This window comes from Myxine glutinosa, chromosome 5, assembly GCF_964187855.1.
Source record: "Myxine glutinosa chromosome 5, kmMyxGlut1.1, whole genome shotgun sequence".
NCBI classification, from domain to species: domain Eukaryota; kingdom Metazoa; phylum Chordata; class Myxini; order Myxiniformes; family Myxinidae; genus Myxine; species Myxine glutinosa.
In genome coordinates, this window is record NC_136265.1 from 50,550,943 (window position 1) to 50,578,746 (window position 27,804).

Below are 27,804 nucleotides of genomic sequence, written 5' to 3' on the forward strand. Positions count from 1 at the left end.
AACAATCCTCTCCAAGAAGTTCTGTCGCTCAAGCTTTTGGGTCTCACTATCTGCCATGATCTTTCTTGGGAAAACCACATTTCCAAGCTGGCCTCCAAAGCCAGTCGCCGACTGGGCATCTTCCGTCGTGCGAAGTCCTTCCTTGGCACACCTGAGCTCCTCACCACATACAAGGCTTTCATCCGCAGCTCAATGGAATACTGTTCCCCCCTCTGGGCTGGTGCTCCTGCCTCACACCTTGCTCGGCTTCACGCTGTTGAGGCCAAAGCTTTCAGAATCATTGGAATCTCCTGCGATGTAGTCAACTCCGAGGGCCTTTCACTCACTCACCGCAGGCAGGTTGGTGGTCTTTCTGTCTTCTACCGACTCCTCTCCGGCCTTGCTCCCCCAGCTCTCTCTGTGCTCTGTCCCCCCAATATTCCTTCAGGTCGCACAAGATCTGCCTGCAACCCTCTTATGGTTAAACTGCCAAAGTCTAGGGTCTCTGCTCACCTTCACTCTTTCATTCCCCTTTTCTCCCGCCTCTGGAACAAACTCCCCCACTCCCTTCAATCCCACTCCTCCCTCCAGGTTTTTAAAACAGCTGTTCACCACCATCTCTTATCTTCCCCCATCGAAAACCTTGATCTTTTCTACCCCGGTAATTCACCCCAGAGTCCTTGCAGTGTTCATATGTTTTATTCCTCTCCCACCTCCCCCCCAAGTCCTCCCGATGTCCCTGCTCTCAAATGTTGTGTTTGTGTCCTTCCCCCTCTCTCCCCATCTTGTCTGCCGCTCCGCTTGTTTTTTGTGTTTTGTGTGTCAGTTTGTCTTTTTGGGTGATTAATGTTAGCTCTTTCACGAGCCTCGATCTTGTATACAAAAAACAAACAAAAAAAACTTGGTCGAAGTATATATTATGATGAAAAGATGAACTGATTAGATTTCGACATCAAAGGTCAGAGGTCATGTCAGGTAGAAATGTGATACTTGAGAACAGCTGAATGGATTTGAAACAAACTTGGTACAAGTATGCATAATGATGTAATAATGTGGGCGGAGCAGGGTCCAGCGATAAATCGATATATCTGTTATACCGGTAAAAATTTTCATATAATATGTTATATTATGCCGAATATTCATACAAGTATACCGAAAAAAAACAATATGAAAAAAAAAAAATCGGTATATTCACAAAAATATCGGGATATCACCAACAAATCGAAGAAAGGTGTTCACAACCCTTAAATACCATACAACCCATACATGATTTTAAAAGCTTTGATGTTCTTGGCTACACCTGGAACAGTGAAGCACAACAAGACGTCGGTCATAGTAAACACACCCGGAGACGCCTTTTTAGCAAATGAACAATTTTCTTGTGGTCAGAACTGCTGCAAAGCTCGATTCTGCAGTAACTTCCATGGGAAGTTTAAATTTTGAAGTTTGGTTCAGGTTAAGAGTTTCTAGAGCGTATCACATTTAGTTGATAACCGCGTGCAAAAATTAAATAAAGTTACGAACACCGCCCGGAGAGTTGTATGGGGGTGGAGGGGAGATCAGAGGTTGGGGGATGGGAGGAGAGATGGGGACACAGCGCCATCGAATGAGAGTTTGGTAAACCTAACAACTGTTTGCATACACACTATTTCATCTCCGGACTTGGTCTTTGCTGATTACAGATACTGTGATCATGATACCCATATGGCGATCGATGATAGCGATACTGGTACGGCGATCCGCGATCGTGATACAGGTACGGAGATCCATGATAGCGATACCGGTACGGCAATCCGCGACGGTGATACTGGAACGGCAATCCACAATAGCGATACTGGTATGGCGATCCGCTATAGCGATACTGGTATGGCGATCCACAATAACAATACCTGTACGGTGATCCGAGATAGCGATACTGGTATGGCGATTTGCGATAGCGATACCGGTAAGGCGATCCACAATAGCGATACCGGTACGGCGATTAGCGATACTGGTACAGCGATTCACGATAGCGATACTGGTACGGCGATCCGAGATAGCGATACTGCTATGGCAATCCGCGATAGTTATACCGGTACGGCGATCCGAGATAGCAATACCGGTACGGAGATCCGAGATAGCGATACTGGTATGGCGATTCGCAATAGCGATACCGGTATGGCGATCCACAATAGCGATACTGGTATGGCGATCCGAGATAGCGATACTGGTATGGCGATCCGTGATAGTTATACCAGTACGGCGATCCGAGATAGCGATGCTGGTGCGGCGATCAGTGAAAGTGATACTGGTATGGCGATCTGCGATAGTGGCACCGGTACGGCGATCCGCGATAGTGATACCGGTACGGCGATCCGAGATAGAGTTACCGGTACGTGGATCCGAGATAGCGATACCGGTATGGCGATCCGAGATAGCGATACCGGTACGGAGATCCGAGATAGCGATACTGGTATGGCGATCCGCGATAGGGATACCGGTACGTGGATCCGAGATAGCGATACCAGTACAGAGATCCGAGATAGCGATACCGGTACAGAGATCCAAGATAGCGATACTGGTACAGAGATCCGAGATAGCGATACCGGTACGTGGATCCGAGATAGTGATACCGGGACAGAGATCCGAGATAGCGATACCGGTACAGAGATCCGAGATAGCGATACTGGTATGGCGATCCGCGATAGCGATACCGGTACGTGGATTCGAGATAGCAATGCCAGTACGGCGATCCGCGATAGCGATACCGGGATGTGGATCCGAGATAGCGATACTGGTATGGCGATCCGCGATAGCGATACTGGTACGGCGATCCGCGATAGCGATACCGGTACGGCGATCCGCGATAGCGATACCGGTACGGCGATCCGCGATAGCGATACCGGTACGGCGATCCGTGATAGCGATACCGGTACGGCGATCCGCGATAGCGATACCGGTACGGCAATCCGCGATAGCGATACCGGTACGGCGATCCGCGATAGCGATACCGGTACGGCGATCCGCGATAGCGATACCGGTACGGCGATCTGCGATCGCGATACTCGTACGGCAATTCGCGATAACAAATGCTGGTACGTGGATCCGCGATAGCAATACCGGTACGGCGATCTGCGATAGCAATGCTCGTGCGGCGATCCAAAATAGCGATACCTGTCTGCGCCGATTGCCAAATCCTGATCTCACTTTAAAAGTTAAAATAAATACGTTTTTAATTACAAGTTGTGAAGTAAGGGGTAAAATAACCATTCTCATGGGAAAGAAAAGCCCTGTGTGGGAGGGAATACTTTCAGTTGAGCAATCCATTTTGCAATCCCTCTTTTATACCTCCATCTACCAATCCATCTGTCGACACTTTTTTAACTTCAGCTAACCATCCATTGCCGGTTCCTCACCCTTTATCTTCCAAACAGTAACTCCTCAGTTCTCATGTTCCTGCCCATTTTGCCTTTCAAAACCTGCAACTCCCATGGGAAACTTGCCTCAATTGAATCCACCTGTTCGTTCCTCCATCTCAACTCCCGTAACTCCCATGGGAAACTTGCCTCACTTGAATCCACCTGTTCATTCCTCCATCTCAAATCCCATAACTCCCATGGGAAACATCCCTCACTTGAATACACCCGTTTGTTCCTCCATCTATTTGTTCCTCCATCTGTTTGTCCTCCATCTGTTTGTTCCTCCATCTGTTTGTTCCTCCATCTGTTTGTTCCTCCATCTGTTTGTTCCTCCATCTGTTTGTTCCTCCATCTGCTTGTTCCTCCCTCTGTTTGTTCCTCCATCTGTTTGTTCCTCCATCTGTTTGTTCATCCATCTGTTTGTTCCTCCATCTGTTTGTTCCTCCATCTGTTTGTTCCTCCATCTGTTTGTTCCTCCATCTGTTTGTTCCTCCATCTGTTTGTTCCTCCATCTGTTTGTTCCTCCATCTGTTTGTTCCTCCATCTGTTTGTTCCTCCATCTGTTTGTTCCTCCATATGTTTGTTCCTCCATCTGTTTGTTCCTCCATCTGTTTGTTCCTCCATCTGTTTGTTCCTCCATCTGTTTGTTCCTCCATCTGTTTGTTCCTCCATCTGTTTGTTCCTCCATCTGTTTGTTCCTCCATCTGTTTGTTCCTCCATCTGTTTGTTCCTCCATCTGTTTGTTCCTCCATCTGTTTGTTCCTCCATCTGTTTGTTCCTCCATCTGTTTGTTCCTCCATCTGTTTGTTCCTCCATCTGTTTGTTCCTCCATCTGTTTGTTCCTCCATGTGTTTGTTCCTCCATGTGTTTGTTCCTCCATGTGTTTGTTCCTCCATGTGTTTGTTCCTCCATGTGTTTGTTCCTCCATGTGTTTGTTCCTCCATGTGTTTGTTCCTCCATGTGTTTGTTCCTCCATGTGTTTGTTCCTCCATGTGTTTGTTCCTCCATGTGTTTGTTCCTCCATGTGTTTGTTCCTCCATCTGTTTGTTCCTCCATCTGTTTGTTCCTCCATCTGTTTGTTCCTCCGTCTGTTTGTTCCTCCGTCTGTTTGTTCCTCCGTCTGTTTGTTCCTCCGTCTGTTTGTTCCTCCGTCTGTTTGTTCCGCCGTCTGTTTGTTCCTCCGTCTGTTTGTTCCTCCATCTGTTTGTTCCTCCGTCTGTTTGTTCCTCCGTCTGTTTGTTCCTCCATGTGTTTGTTCCTCCGTCTGTTTGTTCCTCCGTCTGTTTGTTCCTCCGTCTGTTTGTTCCTCCGTCTGTTTGTTCCTCCGTCTGTTTGTTCCGCCGTCTGTTTGTTCCTCCGTCTGTGTGTTCCTCCGTCTGTTTGTTCCTCCATCTGTTTGTTCCTCCATCTGTTTGTTCCTCCATCTGTTTGTTCCTCCATCTGTTTGTTCCTCCATCTGTTTGTTCCTCCATCTGTTTGTTCCTCCATCTGTTTGTTCCTCCATCTGTTTGTTCCTCCATCTGTTTGTTCCTCCATCTGTTTGTTCCTCCATCTGTTTGTTCCTCCATCTGTTTGTTCCTCCATCTGTTTGTTTCTCCATCTCAAATCCCATAACTCCCATGGGAAACTTGCCTCACCTGAATCCATCCATTCTTTCATCCATCTCAAATCCCAGAATTCCCATGGGAAACTTCCCTCACCTGAATCCACCCATTCGTTCCTCCATCTCAAATCCCATAATTCCCATGGGAAACCTCCCTCACCTGAATCCACCCATTCGTTCCTCCATCTCAAATCCTGTAACCCTTTTCATTTCACATCTGAAACCACCCCCTTACCACCATGCCCTATTATCTCAGTTGCCTCAGTACAATGGACTGGAATTACCTCGTTTAACTCATTACCTATAAATGATATAAAGTACAAAGGATCCCTCAGCGAGTCAGCATGTGGAAGCCACACCATGGAATAAAATAGATGTCTCTCTTTTCTTCCCTGAAAAACTCCCCAATTTAAGCCCATTATTACAGGCGATTATTGGCATTACTATTGTTGTCGTGGCGTGTGTGAGATTAACACCAGCTGCTCGCTAGAATGGATGGGGGGGGGGGGGGGGGGGGGGGAGAGGCTGGGGGGAGGGTATGAATTTTTTATATTCTTCTCCATTGAGAGATGGGGCCAAAAGTGATCTATAGCATGATGTTTCAAAAAGTTATGGACGAGTTATGACAAAACTGTGTGAATGAGTTGGTTAGATGACAAGAACAAGCCGATTTGATTTTGGTTCAGGTCCGGATCCAGATCCGGTCTATCAATGGGATACAAAACTAAACTGTTCAGCCTGACGGAGGTATGCACTCTACCGAGTGCTGTTCAAGTTATTTTTGTTTCTGCAGGTTCGCAACGGAAACAACCAGACAGGTTATGTGCCATCAAACTACGTGGAGAGAAAAAATAGCCTCAAGAAAGGAAGTTTTGTCCGCACTATGTTTGGTGGGTGTGTTCAGGCATTGCTTGCTGTTCACTGTGTAGTTTCTGTTGTTCCAAATGCAGTGTTGAGATGAGCATGCATGCTTCTTCTCAGGAAAAGTCAAGCGAAAACCAAGCAACTGTGAATCCCTTGGTCTCTCTGACAGCAATCCATCTGCACCTGGACTTGGGGAGCTAGATGGAGTGCACGTAACAGCCCGTGTTCGTTTTAACTACACACCGGAACGAGAGGATGAGCTATCACTTATTAAGGTATGGGTGCACTTGGAAAATGAAGGGGTTTCTATGTTGAACAATGGAGCTGGTTGTCACACTCCATTATTTTGTTATTATTGGTGCTGTAATATATTGGCCTTGATTGTCAAGGACATTTTTTGCTTTGTGCATTCTTCATTGTCATTGAGATAGAAATGGCAGAAAAGCTTTTAGCAAAATGAGGGATACCCACTGATCCTTTCATGCTGCCACCCTCCCTCCATCCCTCTTCCCTCAGCCCAATTATGTCATAATTTTATTCTTAGTGTGGATGCTTGCTTGATTGAGAAAGAAATACATGCAGGAAGGAATGCCTGCCTTTCACACAAGTTTACATAAGTGCAACAGGCTTTCGCCTCAATCGTGCTGATGAAAGGAATCCAGTGTTGTACTAAAATAGGCTGTATGCGTATGGTATGTATATATATATATATATTAGGGTGGTTTTTAGTTACATAAGGCAAAAAAAAATTGAATTGTTTTACTACTAACCTTTAATTTTTTTGGTATTGAGGTAAAATTTCTGCCTGTGAAATATTTTTTGAATACATCAAGTTTTAGGGGTTCCACAGTGACTCATGGTTGCCAGCCACTCAATGTTTGTGCCCAATAAGCGTTGATTTCCTGCAATCGGGAAACCTCTTGCGATGTTCTGTCACAACTTGAAGCAGATACTGGGTTTGCTGTTCATCCCTTGTCAGGAGACGATTGTACTCTTCAATGAGGGCAACTGCATACACCAGAGTACAGCTGTACTGTATTCAATTAACTTAAAAACAACTTCAAAATGTGCAGTACATAGCAAGGTCATAGGTCAACTGCAATAGTCAAAATCACAAGTACAGCAGTGGAGAATAAATAATCGACTCCAAACATTCATGCGAGCCAAATATGTGAAATTATAAGTGTTAGGAGCATGACTTTTCTAACTTTCATTTTTGAGAACCACTCTAATATATATATATATATATTGTTGCGGGTTCGGGGGTCGGCGCTCCCCTTATCAAGGGTGGGGGGGGGGGGGGTTAATCCCCATGTCTTTTAAGCTGGCCGTCCCCCAATCCTGGAAATTATGACGATCCTCCCGGTCGGTCTTGGGTAGGGTGATTGGTCAATTTGGGGTCCCAAATACCTAATTACCAACCCCGACTGCGAGCAGGGAAATAACTCCCGCTCGAACCACGGATAAGATGGAATATTGCCGAGCGGTTAGCAATCCGCGATCCGAGCCTTTAACAAATGACTAAACCCGATCCTGAGCGGTTTCCAAATCGTGCCACAGGTACTCAATTGGAAGAAAAGACGGAGGCAATCGGATTAGGAAAACCAAGAAGGAACAAGGTACATTTATTAACAAACCAAAAGAGGAAACGACAGGAATATACAAGAAGAAGAAGAAGCAAAAGGACACAGGGCAGGCTTACCTATACAGTCTTAACTTATCATGACCCCAGGACAAACAGACAGACTCACACGGAATTGTAGTGGTAGGGGAGGAAGGTCCAGGCAGATGGTTCCAGGCTCCTCGTCCGGTCCCGACTCGTGCCGTGGCGGTGATGGAAACAGGCCGGCAGCGCGTCGTTGGCGTTGACCGCGAGCGGACCTTACATATGCGAGGGGCTGGAATGCTGCGTACGTATAGCGTGCCAAACGCTCTCTCTCTCTCGATCAATCAAGGTCCGTATCAAACAGGCAGTTCGTAACAACGAGCTCTCTCGGCGCAGTTCTTCAATAAACAGTTCGTGCAACGCATTCCCCGGTGCAGTTCGTTACCATCGATGGTTCCTTGCGCAGTCCTCTGCAAATGTGCGCTCCTGGATCAGTTCGTGCAAAAGGAGCCCGCCGAAAGAAGTCTGTCAAAGGGCTTTTCGCGCGCGCTTATATAATGCGCTTTGAGATCAATCCGCGCTCTTTGAAACCACGCCCGCCAGCGAGCTCACCTCAGCCCTGGTTGGTTGGCGAGGGCTCACCGGCTCTGCCCTTGACGGCGAGTTGACAGGGCCACACCTCGTTCCCGGCGCTCCGCCCCCTTCTTCCTCGAGCTTGACCGCGTGGTTAATGGCGGCGCCTGTGCGCACGCTAACCAAGGCGCGTAACAGAATTGGGAGAGAGAGGTTGGCAAGGAAGCGAATGGGGCCTATCTTATTTAATTGATGCAACGCAGATTCAACTATTGGGAACACGGCCTTATCTGACACATACTAAGGAAATAACTGAAAGTCCTATGGTGTCCTACGTGTTGCTGTGGCCTAACTATGGGTGCGACCTTTAACCTTTTACATGATGGAATATTATTTACAAGTATTTACAAAGTGAGGGTTCTAAAAACCGCAACAATATATATATATATATGTATGTATGTATGTATGTATGTATGTATGTATACACACACACAGTCATACCCCGTTTTACGCCATTTCGACCGACGTCAAATCCGACTTTACGCCACTCTTCTAGAGTAAATTTCAGTTCAGCGAACGTCATTATGTGCGACTTTACGTGACTCCTACGGACATGGGAAAAAAATTTTTTCCATAAAAATATATTTAAAATAAATAAAATAGTACATAAATTAACACTAAAAGAAGCTAAAAAACAATTTAAAATACAATAAAAAGCACATTAAAAGTATATAAAAATGTACGTACAGTATACTGTACGTACGCGCAACTGCTGGTTCTCATTCAAAACAGAGGCGACGTACAGTATTCCTTTACTGTGTCTGTGTTAGCCATGGGTCCTAAGAAGGATAATGGTAGTGTTTCCAAGCGTAATGTGGTTACGATGGAAGATAAGTTAAATCTGATTAAAAGGTATGAAAAAGGTGAAAAAGTGTCGGTGATAGCGCATAGACCTTATCGCGAATCGGAAACGCAATGCGTCATGGGATCGGAAAGGGGCAATAGCGCCGCCGGCGGTCGCTGTCACTTTGACAGACTGCTTGTTTACATTGACACACTACGTGATCCTTACCACTTTAAACTACTTTTAGGACTTTTTTACTGTGACAAATTAACTGTGAACTGTGATCAGCTCATGAGCCAGTATTTGCAAGCCAAGGACACCATCGTAAAACTGAAAGCCGCCATTGCAGTATTTAACAAGACGCTTACTGTTTCGGACGTAGCAAACTGTGATGAACTTGTGAAACTTTATACAGGTTTACCTAGTTATGACCTGTTTAAGTGGTTATTAGCAGAAGTATCCCCTCATGCACAGAACCTTCATTATTATAAGGGGAAATTATCAATGGAAGACAAGACCTGGCAAATAAACAATACTACAAAACTCGGAGTTCAGCGATCTCAATCTTGAGAGGATCAACTACTCATGACACTCATGAAGCTTCGGCTTAATCTTCGCGACGAGGACCTCGCATTTCGCTTTGGATTAGGACAAAGCACCGTCTCCCAAGTTTTTTTTCGCAAGTGTACAGCCAATATAAGTCAAGACCTACTCTCAAGTGCCTTGTTGGTATTACACTTAGCGGAACAATTTCATACATTTCCAAACCTACAGGAGGAAACACGTCGGACAAAAAAATTGTAAAGATGATGAACATTGCAGACAAGTTCCAGCCCGGCGATATTTGTATGGTCGATCGAGGTTTCAACATTCACGAACTGTTCTTGCATAAGCAGGTTGGTTCTCTTCTCCAATGGGAACCCCCATTTCCCTCAAATATTTCGTTAAATCACTGGATTTTAATGCCAAAAAACGCTGAATTTCTTTCACATTAGCCATCTTCCTTTCCGTAAACACAGCGTCGATCGTAGACAGACGCTTCCTCTTCTGGGTTCGTGTTTACCTTTGCCCCCTTTTCGATCCCATCATGCTTTGCGGTGGAGCGCCTTCTGTTGATATTTACCGATTCGCGATAAGGTCTATGCCTTAGGGCTGCCACGGTCGACGGTATCGATCATCATTCATGATAGGCAACGTATTCTTGCATACGTCACTGAAAAAGCACCGCCGGCTAAGACTGCTAAAATGTGTGTTTGTGTTCAGAAGAGACGCCATGTTTAAGGTGAATAACATAATCTTATTAATTTTATTTATTATTCTTTTCAAATTCATTTATTAATTGTGTTCATTACTCATTAAAAAATATGACTAAAATGTGTTTGTAGTGTTCTTTAAGGTTTAGCAATAGTTATATACTTTCGCGAGTTATTTACTCTAGTTTTACGGTGTTTGTCTTCATTTTAAGGCATTTTTCAGGCATTTTTTTTTTTTTTTGTATACAAGATCGAGGCTCGTGAAAGAGCTAAAAGGCATTATGCACGGTTTACGTCAAAAACCGAGTCACACGTCACGGCTTATGGAACCAATTAATGATGTAGGCCGGGGTATTACTGTATATATATATATATATATATATATATATATATATATATATATATATATATATATATATATATATATATATATATACTGAAACGCAAAAGAAACTTACCACCTTTGAAACCTTTAAATATCAACAATAACACTGCGTGTAGTAAATGTGTGAACTTATTTGTGGACAATAGTGTCCTCACTGTCAGACAAAACGGTCACGGATGGTCACTTGAACCTTCAATGGTCACTTCATAGCACAGCTGTTGAACAGCCGTTTTGACTGTCAGTGATTAGCCAAGGGGTACGGGATGATTTTAATGAGCTGCACGTGATGTCTTGATATTGGCTTTAAAAAGGCCAGTGCAAAATGGGCATTTCAATCAACATGCCACGATTGTCAAGAGATCAACGGCAGCATGCCCTGGGCATGCTGCATGGCGGACTGAGCTACCGTGAGGTGGCACGTCGCCTTGGCTGTTCACACCAGACAATATCGGCCCTGGTGGACAGAGACACCCTCCACAACTCTGCAGATGACAGACCTCGATCAGGGAGGCCAAGAGTCACCACTGCAAGGCAGGACAGGCAGATGGTCCGAAGTCACCTGCGGGATCGATTCCGTCTAGCATCCCGCACTGCGGCAGAAACTCCGGGGCGTGCAAACCCACGGATCTCCAATGATACTGCACGAAGACGACTGCATGACTATGGTCTGACTGCCAGAAGACCATACAGAGGCCCCGTGATGACGGCTGCCCCTCGCCGCAACCGACAGAGATGGTGCCAGCAGCATCAGCGGTGGATCTTGGCGCAGTGGAACGAGGTCGCTTTCAGCGATGAGTCAAGGTTCTGTGTGGACAGTCCTGATGGGCGTGAGCGTGTCTGGAGAAGACCTGGCGAGCGATATGCCGATTGTTGCGTGCGTCAAGCCAACAGGTGGGGTGGCCCAAGTGTGATGGTGTGGGCCGCCATATCAGGCTGGTACAGGACGCCACTGGTGGTTGTGGATGGGAATCTTAATGCCCAGCGGTATGTGGATAACATCCTGCGACCTCATCTGCTGCCATTCCTGCTAGACCACCCAGAACTGAGAACCTTTCAGCATGACAACGCTCGTCCCCATGCTGCTCGCTTTACCACTGCATTTCTCCAAGGCGAGAACATCAACACCATGCAGTGGCCTGCACTCTCCCCTGACCTGAATCCCATAGAGCACCTGTGGGATGAGCTTGGGAGACGCATAGTTGGCAGGGCCAGGACACAGGCAGAGCTGCTTCAGACATTGAGGACTGAGTGGGACAGAATCCAGCAGCAATCCATCCAAAGACTGGTAGGCAGTATACGCCGACGATGCACTGCCTGTATCCAAAACAATGGTGGCCACACACGCTATTGAAAGGGGACTGACATTGCACCCTGTGCTGTTCTGTACTGTAGAACAAACTGATGAGATGGTGTATCTTGGTCAAAAACTTGACATGTCATCAATAAAATGCCAATGTTTCAATTAGCAATTGTTGGTTTGTTTTATTTTGAACTGTTACAATTTTATTACATTTCAAACAAGTGGTAAGTTTCTTTTGCGTTTTCGGTCTTTTTGAAGTTGGTCAAAATGTTCAAAATGGTCAAATTTTTCGGTCAAAATGCCCATTTTGCACTGGCCTTTTTAAAGCCAATTTCAAGACATCACGTGCAGCTCATTAAAATCATCCCGTACCCCTTGGCTAATCACTGACAGTCAAAACGGCTGTTCAACAGCTGTGCTATGAAGTGACCATTGAAGGTTCAAGTGACCATCCGTGACCGTTTTGTCTGACAGTGAGGACACTATTGTCCACAAATAAGTTCACACATTTACTACACGCAGTGTTATTGTTGATATTTTAAAGGTTTCAAAGGTGGTAAGTTTCTTTTGCGTTTCAGTATATACTATATATATATAGTAATACCCCGGCCTACATCATTATTACATGATGAATTACATTTTTAAAATGTCTTTGTTACAGTGTATTAAATGGCATTATATATGTAGTCTTTAACAAAAATAAAAATTGAAATTCGACTAAAAATAACTGTGTACGAGTTTTCTGAAAATCGTCACACCTCCCAGCCGGACCCTGAAGAAGGAAGTAGAGGACGGGGAAGACCGAGAAAGACTTGGCTAAAGGTGGTGGAAGAAGAAATGCGGGCAAGGGGGTTAACAAGGGGAGATGCAGAAAACAGGGCAAAATGGAGAAGATTGTCATGGGGGACCGCAAGGCTAACTCCCGCTCTTGCAGGGAAAATGGCCTTAAAATGCCTGTTGTATATATGGCAGCATACGCTGGATCAGCATGTTGCTGTGTCCGTGGACGACTCCGCAGCACCATCTCGACACACAAAACTGTTTGCTACGGAATGAGGTGTTTTTACGGCGGCCAGAGTGCAAACCCTGCCATCAATCTCCTATTGTATATACTAGTGAGATACCCGTGCTACGCACGGGTGGGAGGCCACAAGCAAACAGGCAATGCAGATACGGCGAATGCTAAATCATGAAACCAACAAATTCCACATTCCTGTAGCACCCTCAGTCGCACATCAGACATGGACAGCAAGTTAGTGAAGGACTTCCATGCAAAACGTACCCTTTCGCAAACAAACGGGTACGTTCATGTATAGAAACATCAATCGTGGGTCCGTGGCGAATCTGCATATGGGGATCCGCAAAGTTCACGTTTGGAAGGTAGAAACCATCACGGCATGCCGTCATTTACTTGACCTCGATATGTCTTTTTTGTCATTCCAAACAACATAACTCCAATCACAAATTAATCACAAAATAAACTTTTAACAACATTGTTAATGTTTCCTTCATTGTAAAAACTACCAAGTCAACAGTTAAAAGGATTTTGAGCTGATAGGTGTTACGGCCTTGGCAAGATCGATGGAGACAGTGATCTGTTAGCGTATACACCGCCCAAATAGCTATGTGGAATTCTCTCATGTGGAGATTAAACTCACGTCGTTTGAACTTTGGGCCAAGGTCATTATTTACTTTTAATGATGTTTATATACGAATCAAAAAGAAGATAATTTGTTTTGGGTCGTCCTTTCTGCATACCCGAAAAGGACGACCCTGGGCCACTCTACTGACGTGGGATTGTGAGTTGGCAAGACGACCGTGATGGCGGGGAGGGGGTTGGCATTCTCTCAAGCAGGGATTCAACCCATGTCCTCATAAAAGGTCTTTGTCCGAGGTCACCGAGTCCGATCGGTGCAGCCGTGCAGTGATCGGTGCAGCCTTTTGTGCAGCACTCAGGAAAATAACATGCGGGAGTCCAAACCTGAAAATGCTGGAGGCCAAAGCTGAAATTGGAAAAACAATATACCCTATTTTACTGCAGGAGATCCCAGGATTACCCACCCAAAATATTGTTGCGATCGGTTCAGCCATTTTTGCGGTACCTTCAAACAGACGGACAGATAGACAGACGGACGGACATTTGGTGAATTATAGTAAGATGCTTGTATGTATATACTATATGCATCTCTGAATCTTATAGAATCGGAAATGGCTTGGCTGACCTCCACCAGAATTTATGTATGTGCTCGGGGTACCCCCTTCAACCCCTACCCACAGTGAGTGTGGGGAGACCACTTTAAATTGTCATCTGTACATGGGGAATAGTGAAAGTGCTTTAACCACTGACTCCTGCCAGAGGGAGAGAGTTATTGAGAGTCAGGAAACGACAGCCAGTTCTGCAAAATGTTCCTCTAAGTTAGGGTGTATATTCATATTTGTGTGGCTTTGTTGGTACCTTTCTTTTTAAAGCTATCGCTTCTGTCTAAAACGATGTCCTGCAGTAATGTTAATTGCCAGTGAAAATTATCAGACTTCACATGAAATGGCATCAACTCTATGTAAATACGTATATGTCAATAAAAACTTGCGTCGGCTTGGGCTTTCCTTGTTTCACAAAAGTATGTAAGATCATTTATTAACTCAACTGGACTATGTCCAGCTGAGTTTTTGTCGACACCCAGTGTCCGTCGTCCGTCTGTCGTCTGTCTGTCTGTCTGTCTGTCATCTGTAAACAATTCGACGTCTACGCTCTAAAAGTCACAATGAATCACAATAAAAATCACAATAAAATCACACAAATCACAAGTCACAATAAAACTAAAAGTCACATCAATATTGATGAAATTTGATGAAACTTGTTATGCAGCATCTTTAAGACATAAACTAGTTTGGGATTGCATTTGGGCGTTGCATGCCCAAAAATGGGCGTGGCAGGGCGGCCATATTGAAAAATCAATTTTTGTCATATATTTTTAGCACATATAAACTATATAGTTTGTGGTTCTATTATGCCTATTCTAACCATATTGATACAGACCAGTTGCGTTCAGGTTCCCTGGAACCTATAGTTATGATTAGCATCCCCATCCTGCACAGTGATTTGTAATACTGCCTTGGGGTACCGTCGACCTATATGCCATTGTACTGCCAAAACAATTGACATAGACAGGCTCAGAATATTCTCAACAAAGATCAATTACAATGATGAGTCTTTTGATAAACTCTCATCTTCAATCACTGCATTAAATTTTGAATATATCCATGCCTGGTGTTCGATTCCTAAAACCAAATTTAAGAGTGAAGTTTGGGTTGCTTTCATTTTAGACAAGCCAAGCCCCGCAACCATCCCATGCCTTCAGCATTCATTGCTCTCTGTTCAGTGATACCTTTGTATTTGATTATTAGAACAGTAAAATATAGCTCTGAGTAAGGTTGATCGGCTTCCTTCTGCATCCAGAAAATGGGGTTCATAAGAGCGATATGACAAGATTATTTTCCTGTACAGCTGGACTCCGACATTCGCGGTCCTCATGCTCGCAGACACCACGTATTCGCGGTTCGTAGCATGTGACCTGCTTCTACATTTGCGGCCCTGTGCTTCACGCATTCATGGTTTTTGCGGGTGCAAAAAACACATCTTCCACGAGCCGCATGCATGACCTGCTTCTACATTCGCGTTTGTGGGCGCAAAAAGCATATCTTCCACGAACCGCGCACATGGCGGTTCTAAAAGAATCTTTCACTGCCCATGCAAACCATATGCCACCAGCTGTGTTAGCCATTTGCCAAAAGCCGCGTGCATAACGGTTATAAAATAATCTTTCACCGTCCACGCAAGCCATTTGTCAACAGCTACATAAACCATTGCCACGAGCCACGTGCATAACTGTTCTAAAAGCATCTTCCATGCATCACGCATAAAGCCGCTGTACGTGCGCAAAAACGTCCCCCACCACCATCCTCCACCACTGACATCCCCCACAACAATAGGCACACAACCCACCCTTCTTCCACCTACCCACAACCGATGCACGAGTACTTATGTGCAGCGTGTCCTGGGTTTCATTCTTCCTTCATGTCCCGCTGCCTTGACCTACTGTGATTCCTTCACCGTGCATGTGAACGTTTGCACACATCGTTTGATCATGGGTCCTAATTGTAGAAGTAGTGCAGGAGATGTCTGCTCCCAAGTAAAGAGGCAGAAAAAAGTCATGAGCCTGAGCCAGAAAGTATAGCTGCTTGACCGAATATCAAGAGATGAGAGTGTGGCCTCTTTGTGGGCAGGCATTAAGGTGTCAACAGCCGACTGATCCACGGAAGTGTCATGGAGAGTGCAGTACCCAGCACCAAAGTGGTTACCCACGTCAGGGACGTCCACATTGAGGCAATGGAGAAGGCATTAAATGTGTGGGAGGCGGACATTGCCCAGAGCCTTTAAACAGATCTCTGCTTTGTCAAAAGGCAAAGTGAATGTACAATCATTTGGCTGATGTGGTTGGTGCTGAAAACATGAGTGATGTGTGTACGAGTAGCCTCAGTTCCTTGCGAGCTAGCAGGGGATCGTTTCCCCGCTCCAAGGAGCGGTATTGTCTCAAAAATGTAAATCTCAGGTGAGCATGCCTCAGTAGACCACGAGGCAATTCAAAGATTCCCTGCTCAACTCACGCAGCTCATTGAGAATAAGGGGTATGTTCCAGAGCAGGTCTTCAACGCAGACAAGACCGGCCTGTTTTGGAAAAAGATGCCAACATGAACTTTTATCTTGAAGCGTGAGGGGACAGCATTAGGGATCAAGGCCGCAAAGGACCAGGTATCTCTTCTTCTTTGCACCAATGCCAAAGGGAACTGCATGGTCAAACCCATGATGCTGAACCGTGCCCTGAACCCACGTGCTCTCAAGGGCAAAAAACGCACCCTCTGCCCGTATTTTGGAGGGCCAACGAAAAGGTGAGGGCAACAGCTGCCATCTTCATCAACGATAAGCACGGGGCTAGATCAATACAAGTGTTCCGTGTTGGGGATTTAAATAAAATAGAAGGTACACTTTTTACTGGCAGGTGCAGCCAGTTACTGATATCATGTAATTCCATCAGGAACTTCATCTATCAACATAACAATGGCCCCAGACATATATCCAATGTGGTGAAAAACTACCTGGAACATAAAAGTTCTGATTGAGCACTCACAAATATGTTTTGGCCTGCACAAAGTCCTGATATGAGCATTGTTGAGGCTAATGGTATTACATTTTGTATGGACATCCGAGTAAGCCAACGGCAACAAAACACCTTTGATGAATTGAACAAAGTGCAACAGGATATTTGTAACACCATTCCACAGCCACTATAAACATTTGGATTGGTGATTCCCAGGTTGCATGTTTCATCACAAAGTGTGCTATCCCTCAGAAGGATGTTGAGCTGGGGGTCCCATCCATGAGCATTTGTTGCTGGAGGTTAAAGATCCTGCAGTGTCTTTCACAAGAGGTAGGCGAGTTATTGCCATACTTTGAACAAATCTATTCCAAATTCCTACTACCTTCAGTCGAACATGAGACCTGGTCAGTCAGTTTGTAATGACCTGATTTCTTTGTATACAATGTCTTTGTCTGCTTTTTTTCTTTCTTCCATCCCAGTCTTTCAGTTTTACATGTGAGTTTGCTTGTACTGTTGATTACACTGCACTGTGAAGTTGATGCATCGCTTGTTACAGGACAACAAAAGTCTTTGTATTTGTGTCATTCAGAACACCCGTGTCACTGTTCTGGAGAAATGTAGTGACGGTTGGTGGCGAGGCATCTCAGGTAGTCAGAACGGCTGGTTTCCTTCGAACTATGTTGTAGAAGAAGCCTCGGAATCCCTAACACTGGGCAGGCAGGACCCAGTGCAGCGGTCCCCGCTGTCATCACCACGTCATGATGCGTGCAGCAGCCTGCCACGCTCTCCTGTTTTCGGTAAGTTTCTGCCTATGATGAATGATGATGCTCTTTCCTTTCCCCTCAAGTTATATTCTAATGTCAAAGTGGTAGCGACATTCCAATATGCAAAGCACGGTCTATTTCTGCAGGTACCAGTGGTAGCAGTGGCTCAGCACTTTGTGCAGTGCTGCACCGTGTCCAGGCCTTGTACCATTTCACCTGCAGCAGTGAGGAGGAGCTGAGTTTCAGCAAAGGGGAGATAATGGAGGTCCTGGAGAAACCAGAAAATGACCCAGAATGGTGGCGTTGTAGGAAGACCGATGGTCGTGTGGGATTTGTTCCCCGGAATTATGTGCAGGTTATGGGCAGCGGTCGCGCTTCGCCTACACCGCAGCCCATCAGGTACACATTCACACTCTCTCTCCAAGTCAACCCCAGCAGTGATCCCTTTATATGCAGTGCATTCAGAAAGTATTCAGACCCCTTCACTTTTTTCACATTTTGTTATGTTGCAGCCTCATGCTGAAATCGTTTAAATTCATTTTTTCCCTCATCAATCTACACTCAATACCCCATGATGACAAAGAGAAAACAAGGATTTTAGAAAGTTTTGCAAATTTATTTAAAAGAAAAAACTGAAATATCACATTTACATAAGTATTCAGACCCTTTGCTATAACACTTGAAATTTAGCTCAGGTGCCTCCCATTTCTCTTGATCATCTTTGAGATGTTTCTACACCTTGATTGGAGTCCACCTGTGGTAAATTCAATTGATTGGACATGATTTGGAAAGGCACACACCTGTCTATATAAGGTCTCACAGCTGACAATGCATATCAGAGCAAAAACCAAGCCATGAGATCAAAGGAACTGCCTGCAGAGCTCAGAGACAGGATTGTGTCAAGGCGCAGATCTGGGGAAGCCTACAAAAAAATCTCTGCTGCATTGAAGGTTCCCAAGAGCACAGTGGCCTCCATAATTCTTAAATGGAAGAAGTTTGGAACAACCAGGACTCTGCCTGGAGCTGGCCGCCCGGCCAAACTGAGCAATCGTGGGAGAAGGGCCTTGGTAAGAGAGGTGACCAAGAACCCGATGGTCACTCTGGTTGAGCTCCAGAGATCCTGTGTGGAGATGGGAGAAACTTCCAGAAGGACAACCATCACTGCAACACTCCACCGATCTGGGCTTTATGGTAGAGTGGCCAGGCGGAAGCCTCTCCTCAGTGAAAGACACATGCAAGCCTGCTTGGAGTTTGCAAAAAAAGCACCTAAAGGACTCTCAGGCTGTGAGAAACAAGATTCTGTGCTCTGATGAAACCAAGATTGAACTGTTTGGCCTCAATTCTAAGCGTCATGTCTGGAGGAAACCAGGCACCGCTCATCACCTGCCCAATACCATCCCAACGGTGAAGCATGGTGGTGGCAGCATCTCATGCTGTGGGGGTGTTTTTCAGCAGCAGGGATTGGGGGACTGGTCAGGGTTGAGGGAACAATTAATGGAGCAAAGTCCAGAGATATCCTTAATGAAAACCTGAAACAGAGCGCTCAGGACCTCAGACTGGGCCGAATGTTCACCTTCCAACAGGACAATGACCCTAAGGACACAGCCTAGACAACGCAGGAGTGGCTTAGGGACAACTTTGTGAAGGTCCTTGAGTGGCCCAGCCAGAGCCCTGACTTGAACCCAATCGAACATCTCTGGAGAGACCTTTAACTGGCTGTCCACTGATGGTCCCCATCCAACCTGACAGAGCTTGAGAGGATCTGCAGAGAAGAATGGCAGAAAATCTCCAAATGCAGGTGTGCAAAGCTTGTCACGTCATACCCAAGAAGACTCGAGGCTGTAATCTCTGCCAAAGGTGCTTCAATTAAGTACTGAGTTAAGGGTCTGAATACTTATGTCAATGTGATATTTCAGTTTTTTCTTTGTAATAAATGTGCAAAACTTTCTAAAATCCTGTTTTCTCTTTGTTATTATGGGGTGTTGAGTGCAGATTGATGAGGGAAAAAATGAATTTAAATGATGTCAGCATAAAGCTGCAACATAACAAAATGTGAAAAAAGTGAAGGGGTCTGAATACTTTCTGAATGCACTGCATGTACTCTGTGGAACCCTAATATCCGCGGATCATAAAATGTGATCTGCTACATTTGCGGCCCTATGTTTCACATATTCACGGTTTTTCGCGGGCAAAAAAACCATCCCCCAATAGCTACGCATAACAGCTCTAAAATCATCTTCCCTCCCAGCCGTGCATAAACACAAAGCAGCTCCAACCAACCATCTACCATCAGTCGTGCATACACCAAAAGCAGCTCTAACCATCTACCACCAGCCACACATAAACACAACAGCTCTAACCAACCATCCACCATCAGTCGCACATAAATACCAAGCAGTTGCGTATTAGCGTTTTTTGTGGGTCCAAAAACCATCCCGAAATATCCAGGCGCATGACAGCTCTAAAACCATCTTCCCGCCAGCTGCAAATAAACACAAAGCAGCTCTAACCAACCATTTCCCACCAGCCACACACATAAAACGGAAGAGTAAGATGTGGTATTCTGTATTGTCTTGCGAAGATAGACGTTTAGTTTGAATTGCATAATTTTAAACGTCCTGGCATCACAGTCCTTATGTTAGAATTTCGTTTTATGTTAGATCCAAAATAATAGTTCATTTTTACTTACCGTACCATGAACCAACCTCGCTGATCGGTGCAAGATTAACAATTTGGGGATATGGCCGATCAACGAGGCTGGTTCATGGTACGGGAAGTAAAAATGAACTTTCATTTCAGATCTAAAATAATAACAATTCTAACCTAAAACGACCGTGGTGCCAGGACGTTTAAATTTATGCAATTTAAACTCAACGTAAATCTTCGTAAGATAATGCAGAGTGCCGTGTCTTCCTTCAGGCTTGAACTGACTCCAAGAGGTTGAAATGGCAACTTTTTCTGGAATCAAGACGCGCTTTGGAGACCACACAAGATCTAAGCAAAACAAGCGGTTCGTTTTCGATAAAGTAACATGACACTTTGGCAAAAGATTTCGCTAACCTTTTGGAATGGTTTACGAGGGGTTGAAACGGCGACAATTTCCAGAATCAAGATTCGCTTTGGAGATCACTCAGGACTGAAGCAAAACAAACGATTAATTTTCCATAAAATAACACGATAGTCATGGCAAAAGAGTAAGCTAAACTTTTGGAATGGTTTGCAGTATTTTTATTTGTAAGCATTTTTAATGAAGCTGTCAGAATGTGCATTTGTGTTCTTAAACGTTTGTTCAAAAAGTTCTTCAACTTAAAAATTTCCCTTATGAATCATGAGCTGCTTGAAACCTATCCGCTTTTCTCCCACTGAAACATTGCACCGACATTCGTGCCATTTTCCAGGAATGTATCCCCCGCGAATGTGGGGGTTGTACTGTGTATATGTGTGTGTGTGTATATATATTGTTGCGGATCTCCCGAAGCCCGCCATACGGCACCAACCATACAGTGTGGGGGGCGGAGGGACGAATCGTGCACGCCGGTCCTCGTGAGACCGACACGGCACCGATCCCCTCCGGTCCCTGCAGCACACAACTCACCGGGGGCTCGCGTACGCTACCCGTCCCGCTAGGCGCTACCCTGGTCTGTGTCGATGCATGAGCCGCGTCCTCACCACGTGCGAGCCACTCCGCACTTGCACACCCAGGCGCACACGCGCCCCCCACACACTCCGTTCTCACACACTCTGGTGCACACTCCTCCCACACACACTCCGGTGTGCACTCGTTTCCCGCACACTCCAGTGCACACTCGTCCCGCACACACTCCGGTGTGCATGCTCCCTCACACTCCGTACTCGTACCTGCACACCTAGGCGCACTCACGCCTTTCACACACTTCAGTACGCACTTCTCCTTTACACACTTGGCCCTCGCACACTCCGGTGCACACTCGGCCATCGCACACTCTGGTGCACACTCTCTCTCCACACACTCGGGTACGCACTCTCTCTCATTCCGCGTACCACTCTCTCGCTCCACGCGCTCCGTACCAGTATCACTCGCACACCGCACAATGGGCCCATCGCGAACGCCCGGGTCTTGCCTCTCTCCCAAGCGCGCCGAACACCCGTTCGCACCAAACACATTCGCGCCATTATTTCTCACCTCGGGGCCCTCCTTCTTCGCCAGCACCTGCAAACTTTTTATTGGGTTAGCAAGCGCGGCATCACGGTGCAAATACAGACTTTGTTCATGCTCCATAACCTCCTTCCGTGATTTGCTCACTTTCTCTCCCGTCTCTTCAGCCCCAATTGTTTCTTATTTTTCCCGGGTTATCTCCTCTAACTCGACGATCGTCGGCGCCCCCAAAATTTCGTCTTCCAATTCGACCTTCCTCGGCGCCCCCGAAATTTTCTTTCCCAATTTGACGATCGCCGGCTCCTCTTCACCCCGCGTCGCGATTCCCATAGCCCCGGTCAACTTGGCTGTCCTCCGCTCAAGCTCGCTCCCATGCGTTCCCCACACCGTGTCATCTCGTCGCGTACCACCGCGACCTTCCCGCTCAACCTGCGCCCAATGTCCTCCCCTGCTTTTTTAAATGTCCTTTCTCGACTCTGCCCTCATCTTCTGCATATCGCACCTGGCCTCTTTTATTTCATCCCCCAATTTTCCATTCGACCACCCATTGTGCTTTCCAATCCTTCCATGTTGCACCTTGCTTCGTCCCTCATTTCTATCATGTACGCCATCATTTGCGCCACAAGTAGCGGCATGTCCAAACCCGCTGGCACCGCGGGCTCGGCTTCCGCCGCCACGTGTGAGGCGCCGCCATTTTCTTCACCTGCTGCCGCCCCTACTTCAACTTCCTCCTCTACCAATTGCTCCTGTTGGTCCTGGGTCATTAATTCTTCCTCTACTACCCCCACCGGCATTTGACCGCCTTGGCCAGCCATCATACGAATTTAATTTGGCTTTTAAATCTAAATTTCGTTCGCTCGTAATTTTGAGTGCGTGAAGCGCACTCTAGGTCCAATTATCCCACTCCTGACACCAATTTGTTGCGGATCTCCCGAAGCTCGTCAACGTACAGGGGGGGGGGGGGGGGGGTTAAACCCCTTTTCCCCCTCGGGTCTTCGTGTCCACGAGGCCGAGTCGCCACTCCCACAGCGAGCGTGGAAGAGGGTATCGGGTCGATTCCACACTACATGCTTTGTATGAAATATTGTCAAATATTGCAAAACAAAATCCCAACAAACCTGTTATCGTTTTTTTCCAAAATTGCTGTCAATTCAAGATGTTTTGAAAAAAACCTGCATTATCTGTTAACCATGTCTGTCAAATGTCCTGTTCGTTACTTTTCAAATATTTTGACTTTGCTGTAGAGTCCGACTATGAGGAATAAGAACGTTTAAGTTCTGAATTAAATCAAACCAGCCTAAGAAGTTTTCTTTTGTTTCATGTTTCGTGTGTGTTAACTACTTTAGTGGAACTATTCGTGATATCTAATGTTACTGTCAAATGTACCGTTCGTTGCCGTCCTTTTGAGGAGAAAGTGTCATGGTTTTTCTTTTTCTCAAATCAACATGTTTTCATGGTAATTAATAGTTGACTTGAATAGCTTTTTCCAGACATGGTCAACAACCTCAACTTCTGCAGTATTCATCAATCAATTTTATTGACCTGTGTCACACAATGGTCACACTCTACTGTCTATATGCCCATATATACAAATATATATATATATATATATATATATATATATATATATATATATATATATATATATATGTATGTATGTATGTATGTATGTATGTATGTATGTGTATATATATATATATATACATATATATATATATATATATATATATATATATATGTATGTATGTATGTGTATATATATATATATATATATATACAGTGGTACCTCGGCTTACGAGTGCCCCAACGTACGAGTTTTTCGGGATACGAGCCGTCGCTCGGGCGGTTTGTTGCTTTGGGATACGAGCCGAGATCCGATGTACGAGCTCAAAAAATTTATTTTTTTGAATTTTCCGGTTGTGGCTTCCGGTTCCGGTCACGCGGTTATCTTGCCGTGAAAGCATCTCTGCTTGGATATAAAACACGCAATCGTCGAAATACATGAGCGAGGAATCTCCTTGCTCCAGCCGGTGACGTCATCGGCGGGGATCCCCGCCTCCAGAGTGGCTGGTCACGTGACCGCCAAAGCGTGTCGCGCGTGCGGGTATAATGAGCTACACCTGTGGATCACGTGACCACGGAAGCACGCCTCGCTTGAGAGGCATGGCTTTCGGTTTGCGTTTTGCTTTATAAGGCGCGATAAATGGGCTTTTGAGTGTTAGCGGTTCATGGCGTTGACGGTTCATGGCGGTTCATGGCGGTTGACGGTTCATGACGGTTCATGACGGTTCATGACGGTTCATGGCGTTGACGGTCAAAAACCCATTACATCAATTTTACCAGGCACTGTACAGTAAGTACAGTGGACACCAAATGCACGGTGGAAGGCTAGAAGTAGAAGATCGTCCAAGACAAGTGAGAATAAGCCATACTTTGGAGGAGATGACGTCATTCGCTGGTCCGATAACCAAAGATGTGGTATAAAAAACCAGGTGAGCTAACAATGCAGCAATGAAGGAATTCGGCCAAGGCACCGGCACACAACGACCTACCTACATCGAAAGACTCAATGCCAATGGTGACAGAAGCCAAGACGGCCGGCTTAAACACCGCCGAAAGACCACGGTGTACCAACTTACGATGCAGAACATCTTGCACTTAATATGATGACAACAGGTGCCATCCTCTGACGTACCATTACAGGTACAGGTACAGTACACGTGAGCACAGAGCAAAAGTTCACTGAAACCGAGATTAAGAAAAAAGAAAAAACACCTCGTGGTCCGTGCTCGATATCCGAGTTTCAATCTTTTCAAACACATGATGCTCTCGGTCACGGTATCTCCTGCGAGCTGCTTCTCCTTCAACCACACAAACAACAACTTCTCCATATCTTCATGGATAGAGGTCCGGAGCTTTGAAATAATCGTAACGCCCTTGGCTGGCGTTATAGCCTTTATGGACTCCTTCTGCTTCAAAATCGTACATATCGGAGAAGGAGTACGATCGTACTGCCTCGCCAAGTCGACAACACGCACACCTCACCTGGCATGCTCTTCTCCTCTGCTTAATAAAACCAGTTTATTTCTTTACATTCTCTTGTATTATGTACAGTATATACGAGGTCGTGCTTGTTTATACATTATTTGTTATTTATAAAGTACATTTTTGTTATTTAAAAGCACCTAACAAAAAAAATTGGTGTTTTTTTTTTTAGGCTGGAACGGATTAATAGCATTTCAATGCATTTGAATGGGAAAATTTGCTTTGACTTACGAGCGATTTGGCTTACGAGCTCCGTCACGGAACGGATTAAACTCGTAAGCCGAGGTACCACTGTATATATATATATATATATATATATATATATATATATATATATATATATATATAAATATATATATATATATATATAGATATATATATAAATATATATATATATATAGATATATATATAGATATATATATATATATAGATATATATATATATAGATATATATATATATAGATAGATATATATATATATATAGATATATATATATATAGATATATATTGTTACAGATCGCGGATTAAGATGTTAGTTACCGAGCGGTTTGGTATTGCCGCGACCGTTACAGGATCCCTGACTCACCCGATTCACCCAGAACTTTGGCCGTATCGCACCACAGCTGCTCAATGAGGGAAAAGACAAAAACGACGCAATGCAAGAGGAAAAGGAGTAAAACGAGAAGACGTACAGACGAGTAATGGGGTTTATTATTTACACACACAAGCAAAAAGAAAGCAGTCACGTTTATTTACAAGCACATAAGACGCAGGTGACACAGGGAAAATACTAGCTTACCTACAGACTTAATTAAATACCCAGGGACAGAACAAACAAAACAAACTCACGCATACAAGAAGGATGGAATGGAATGAATGTTGGAAGGAGGAATGGGAAGGTTCAGCTGGGGCAGATGGTTCGGGCTTGATCCCGCACGGGACGTCGGCTGGACCTCGACGGCCACGGATGCCACCGCTATTTGGTCCCCGCGGGGTAACGGGTTGAAGCTGCCTGGTGGAGTCAACGCTGCCTCTCTGGCTCAGCTCAGGGCGCGTCTGCCGTCTCTGGCGCAACTGCTGGTAATGGCCCTTGGCACCTTCTCTCTCCTGGCCCTGGTGTCTCCTCACCATTGACAACTCAACGCAACCAACGCAACCACTGACCCCTCGACGCCACCACTTCTCACCACCGACTTCTTACCACCGCAACCAACGCAACCACTGACCCTCCTCTGGCAACCGACTCAGACCAACTCACTACTCACTTCCGTTTGCGCCTTTTATAGCGCCTCCAGCGATTACGCCGCCGGCGTTTTGGACACGCCCATCGGGGTGCTCACCTCGGCCCTGGTTGGTCGCGCGACCCTCGGGCTCCGCCCTGGATGACGACGGGCGGGCACGCCCCTCCTCCCCGCTATGACGAGGTGGAGACCCGCCTTCCTTCCCCCAACCCTGCCTCGTGGTCAATGGCGGATGAAGGGAAAACCGCCCAACATGCAGTTGGCAATGCGAATTGCAATTGACGGAAAGGGGGGGAATGGAAGTGTTGGGAGTGGGAATGAAGGGAATCTATCTCTTTCACTGGTGCAATGGAGTATTTCAATTAATGGAAGACACAGCCTTACACTAATACACATAATAAGGATATAACTGTCAAAAAAGATATATCGTGTCCTGCATGTATGTTTTATGGACTAACTACGGGAACGCCCTTTGACCTTTATACAACCACAAACGGAGGGAGGAGGGGTGATATTTTACAACAACCTTTTACAACAACATTTTACCACAACAATAAAATAAAAAAACATTCTCATATCCACAACACTGCACCCTCCTCCCCTTAGGCACGTCCCGGGCCTATAACTTTTACCTTAGTGTGGCACGTAGGTGTAGTTCCCTCTACTTTTAACCTGACCCTGAGTGCGACAGTTTTAAAAAACATAAATAAATGTGTCCCGCTGCTCCATTGCACCCTGCCTAACAGACTTACGCCCACAGTTAACCGAATTGCGGAATGGTCTTCAAACTACACACTGACGGTGGGAAGCATTATTTACAATTGACGCTACTTTATTTACAAGACTAACCCAGGACCTGTGATTGTTCTTTCTGGGGGGGAGACAGTCTGCTCTGCATCGACGCACCATGAACGCACCCAAAAACGCACCAATACACACCCAAGCACCAATCGGTGCAGTCACCATAGTTCATCAGTGTTCAATGAATAAAAATAAATTCAACAACCCCTAACCCTGCAGGTGTCTCTTGCTCTTCGGCTCCCTCTGCTGGTGATTATTATTTGTTCTTCCAGATGTTGTCATTCTTTTGCTTTGCTTACTGGCGGCCTATTTTCAATAAAGTGTGCCCAATGTGTCCTTTTTATTTGCTTTTATTTATAGCCCACAGGGCCGACTAGTGTGGTTCACCTGTGGGGCATCGGTGCCCTGTGGCCAAGGTCCGCCAGCAAGATTTCAGGCCCTCATGGCCGGTTCCAGCAGAGGGGCCATGCCCCAACCCATGGGGTCCATAGGTGGTGCTCGGCCACAGACATGTGGTCCATAATGTGGTGCATCGATGCAGACAGCTGGTTCTGGGAATTTCGGGCGCACAATGGCCGACCCACGCACGCTCCCCTCGGCACCCAGTGGTGCACAGGTCATGTGGGAGACAAAAGGGGAAAGACAATTGAGCGAGGGGTAAGGTCACAAGGGTACACATCAATAAGGCAATGCAAGGCGAAATGCGTACGGAGGGCGAAGTGAGAAAGCTCGTCCCTACCGTACGTCACCCCCCTGTCACCTACCCTACCCTTGCCCTTACCCCATATGTACAAAAATCTACACATTTACAAATTCGTCACTACTGTCACGTCTTCCCCATATTTCCCCTATACCA

At 45.6% G+C, this 27,804-nt stretch overlaps 1 protein-coding gene across 3 annotated transcripts in view; it reads left to right on the forward strand.

Moving 5' to 3' along the window:
- Positions 1–27,804, forward strand: part of LOC137427551 (cytoplasmic protein NCK2) — a 181,841-nt gene that overhangs the window by 103,282 nt on the left and 50,755 nt on the right. For all 3 annotated transcript variants that reach the window (XM_078778034.1, XM_078778032.1, XM_078778033.1), the window contains 4 exons: positions 5,774–5,870; positions 5,962–6,119; positions 17,551–17,758; positions 17,872–18,124. In XM_078778034.1, coding sequence (XP_078634160.1) covers positions 5,774–5,870; positions 5,962–6,119; positions 17,551–17,758; positions 17,872–18,124 — 716 coding nt within the window. The remainder of the gene's footprint in view (positions 1–5,773; positions 5,871–5,961; positions 6,120–17,550; positions 17,759–17,871; positions 18,125–27,804) is intronic.